General features: G+C 40.7%; 1 protein-coding gene across 1 annotated transcript; it reads right to left on the bottom strand.

The window, feature by feature from the left end:
* Positions 1-205: 205 nt before the first annotated feature.
* SMIM10L1 (small integral membrane protein 10 like 1) lies at positions 206-2451 on the bottom strand. Its single transcript, XM_079140129.1, has one exon. It carries the CDS (start codon positions 2013-2015, stop codon positions 1764-1766), a length of 252 nt encoding a protein of 83 aa, XP_078996255.1. The 5' UTR covers positions 2016-2451; the 3' UTR covers positions 206-1763.
* Positions 2452-3961: the final 1510 nt, after the last annotated feature.

The following is a 3961-nucleotide window of genomic DNA, read 5'->3' as shown; positions in this document are numbered from 1 at the left end:
TCATCTCTCACCACAAAACTATAGAACATGAATATCTGAAGAGGTTTGCCTGACTGAACTCAGTCCCTTCTACTCTTGTGGCATTTAACCAGTGAAATTCATTTGAATTGCCTGGGGAACTTTTAAAAATGGAATGTATTTAAGTAAGTTTTTAATCAATGAAAAGCTTATACATAGTTAAAAGAAATCAATAATATTGTTAGACTGGTAGTGAAAAACAGCAAAACTTTTTTTTCTGCCTTCTCTTTATTTCCTTCCTCCAAAGACAACTGCTTTGTAACTCATTTCTTACAGCAGTTATTTCTGAAAAACATGCTAATATTGTCTTTTTCTGGATATACATATATATTAATGTGTACATATACATACATACACACACACAAACACACACCACTAAATTCAATCCTGGTGGATGCTACGTAAGAACTCTACCAACACACTCCCACCCCCATAATAATCTTGATTTGACTTCTCACAATTATGTCTCTCTCCTCCTCCATTTTATCAGTTATGTAATCAATTGTTAATCCAGTAGTCAATATTTATAAATTACGTGACTAGTATTCAGTTGCAATATAGTTTTTGTAACTTCATTTTTCCTTGGATTATAAATTTTGTTTCTTAATTTTGAAAAGCCTGCAGGCTACTACTTCATCCTCAGACTCTCTGAAAAACTAAAAATTCCTTCTCTAAATTTAAATACACCAGGTACTCTACCAATTTCTTTTTAAGAAGTCCTACCTGAACTCTCCGTCTTCAGGATTTCCTGTTGACTTCATGCTGTTCTCCCCTCCCAAATTCCCCCTTTAACAGTTATATTTCTAGTTTGTTAGTACAAACTACAAATTTCTACCTTGTAAGTAATAAAATATCTTCTTTCCTCTACACAACAGACTATCAACTTCCCATTTTATAAGAGGGCAACCATTCCATTTACCTTCTCCTTCCTCCTACAACATTCCCTTTTGTATTTTTACACCAAGACAAATGACTTTCACATTCTACTGTAACCATAATTAAGTATTCCCTTAAAAGGGGAAAAACCACACACAGCATTTGTATTATGTTTGTTTAAATATTATTCAATGAATAGCCAAGTTTTATGGTGTCTGGATTTTCTTCTTTGCCAAGGTCGTAATCCAAATGCTCCTCACAGGGACGCCAGAATGCATTTTCTCACGCTTCCACCATTTGTTCAAAATCCTGCAGCATCTCACGTTTAGCGTATGGAGGATGTTTTCCTGAACAGTTTTGCTTTGTCCTTCACCTATGTTTCAACTTTTTTTGCAAGACGAAAAAAATATGTCTTCCATTTCATATCCTGTATACCGTGGGTGGCTTCCTCAGAGTCTTTCTAACAATCCAAATCGGTATTCCCTTACTGATTTCTTAATTTTCATTTAGGGCATGAATTTGTTGTACACTCAAAAATTTTTTCCAGAAAAATTCGGTATTCCTTTTTAATAACACATTCTGTGCCCTTCTGTCATATCCCCGAATTCGACTGGAGTTTCAGGATATAAAATTTCCTATTTTCTTGGGTCTGGCTGAAGGTCTCCGACCCAGAAGCCCCCCGTTTCCTCTTAGTCCCAGCAGGCGTCCCGCTACGGTCTAGGGCCCGCTAGGAGCAGAGCGCAGGCGCGCAGTGCGCCCCCGCCCTCTCGCGAGATCTCCGAGTTCGTCGCCTGCAGCTCCACAAAGTCCCGGGGATGCCTGGGAGTCGGCCATCATGCTAACAGCCCGAGCCCGGCATAGTCAAGTTTCTAAATGTGTACCTGCAAGCGGATGTTGAGGATCACCGAGCCTGCGATGTAAAAATACGGAAAGTTCATCCGCAGCTGCCAGGCCAGCTCGAAGAAAGCGAGCAGGGTGCGAGAGAGCCCCTTGCAAAAGACCCCATACGAAGTGGGGGCTGCTGCCGGGTTTGAGGCCTTGACGGCCAGGGACAACGGAACCGCCGCCGGAGCCATGGACCCGATGTCGCTGCCGGCCCAGCGCCTGTAGCCGAAGTTCATCGTAGGCTCTGCCGGTCCCCAGCCAGGACCCGAGGGCCGGGAGGGAGCAAAGCGGCCGCCGGGCGCACACCCACGCCTCTCGCAGCCGCGGCTAGCTTCTGTGTGGCGCCGGCCGGCGGGTGCTCCGCCCCTTCCTGCCTCTCCCTGTGGTATTTGCCGTTTAGCGCGTACCCCGTGGAAGGTCGGCAACCGGATGTGTTATGTAACAAGTACGAACCGCCTCGCGGTCATTATTTCCACTTTAAAGGGAAGTTACGTAATTTTCCCAAGAGTAGTTTGTAAGGGCCAAAGATGGTTCAAATTAGGTTTTGTCTGCTGTGTGCTGAGATCTTCCCTTTTCGATTTTGTGATTATATCAGGGCAAGATGATCTTACGTAAACTAGTACAGGCACAGTCTCTATTCATAATATACTATAGAAGTCACAACCTTGATATGAATTTCCCTATGTATGAAGGCTATTTAGGTTGCAAGCAACAAAAATAACTTATTTAAGCAAAAAGTTAATAGTAAAAAATATGAATTTTTTTCTTCAGAGCACATATATAAAGTCAGTCCTAGCCATTTCTTCATGGATATGCATTTGTGAAACACATTTGGCGTCAAGGCTTGGAATATTACGAACGTCTACTTACATATACTGAATACCTTTAGAGTAACATCATAATGGATCTCCCATAGCCACAGTGCTTTCTTGGTATATCTATATGAAGTACAATTCATTACCTTTACTAATCATTAATTTTAATTAGAAAGCATTGCACTTTTCATCATATATAACCTCTGCATTCAGGAATTATATTAATGTTTAGTTTCTGATCTTAACCTTCAGATTACGACGTAGTTTTGAAAATCATTGTTCTAATAATTCATACTTTACCCGGTACAGTGTATCTATCGTAGCTATTCAAAGCATAATTACTGGAACCTGGAGTACTGCTGTTTCTATTGTCCTGCTGATAGGACTCATACCAGTAACATGCCTTTGTGAAATTTGTAAAACTTGTGTGTCCATAGCCACAATTTCTTCTTTTGCTGCTTCGTGCCAATACAACCCCGGCACTAGACGGTAAATAAAGGAACTAACTGTTTATGGCAGCCTCTAATATAGAGACTGAAGAGCAGTGTAAGATGAATGACAGCTCTGAGGACTTGGGATAATATGTATGGTTTCAGTACACAGGTGCAATTCTCTTTGAAAATTGAAATACCATATGCCATTCAGCATTCAGGATCACATGTCATCTTGTCTCTGGTCGTCTATTTCTAACTGTGTAAAAACTGCGCACTCATTCTCTCTTCTACTTTTCTTTGTACTCATAGACCTCACGGCCCAGCTCTGGTTAACTCCATGAAAACCCTGTTTTCCACCCTTTCCCCATGGGAAATAGAGCAGCTACCCACTGATAAAATGGCCAGATTGAATGCCTGTTCCAAGGGGAAGGGTTAGGCAAAGAATTGAGAAATAAATGCAATGTTTTATGGACCCCAGTCACTGTAAGATGTGAAAAGAGAGACAGAAGAGGCCATGAAAGATATAACATTTCTTATGTTTCCCTTTATTTTTAAAATATTTATTGCAAATCTGATTCACTTTATTGTGAAAATACAGCTGGGTGTGATGCCTTTAGAGATAGTTGCAATTTTCTATCTTTCTGTTCACTTCATTGATTCTGCTTCTGGAAAAAAGCATATTGAGACATGGCTCACTGATAATGCTATGGAAAATTAAACCCTTCCTTACATCATAAATACCGTGGCTGCACAAAAACCCTGTAAATGCTCACCCCCCCCCCCCATTTTTTTGTCTAGGAAAAGTGAAATCAAATAGAAGTTCTTATAAGAACTCCAACTTTTTTTGACCATCATTTTGTTTATTTTTATTTTCTTGAGACAGGGTCCCATTATGTTGCCCAGGCTAGCCATGAACTCTGGGTTCAAGTGATC

Source organism: Sciurus vulgaris, assembly GCF_902686455.1.
Source record: "Sciurus vulgaris genome assembly, chromosome: 5".
NCBI classification, from domain to species: domain Eukaryota; kingdom Metazoa; phylum Chordata; class Mammalia; order Rodentia; family Sciuridae; genus Sciurus; species Sciurus vulgaris.
Note: the sequence above shows the minus strand (reverse complement) of the source record. Positions and strands in the feature narration are given on the sequence as shown.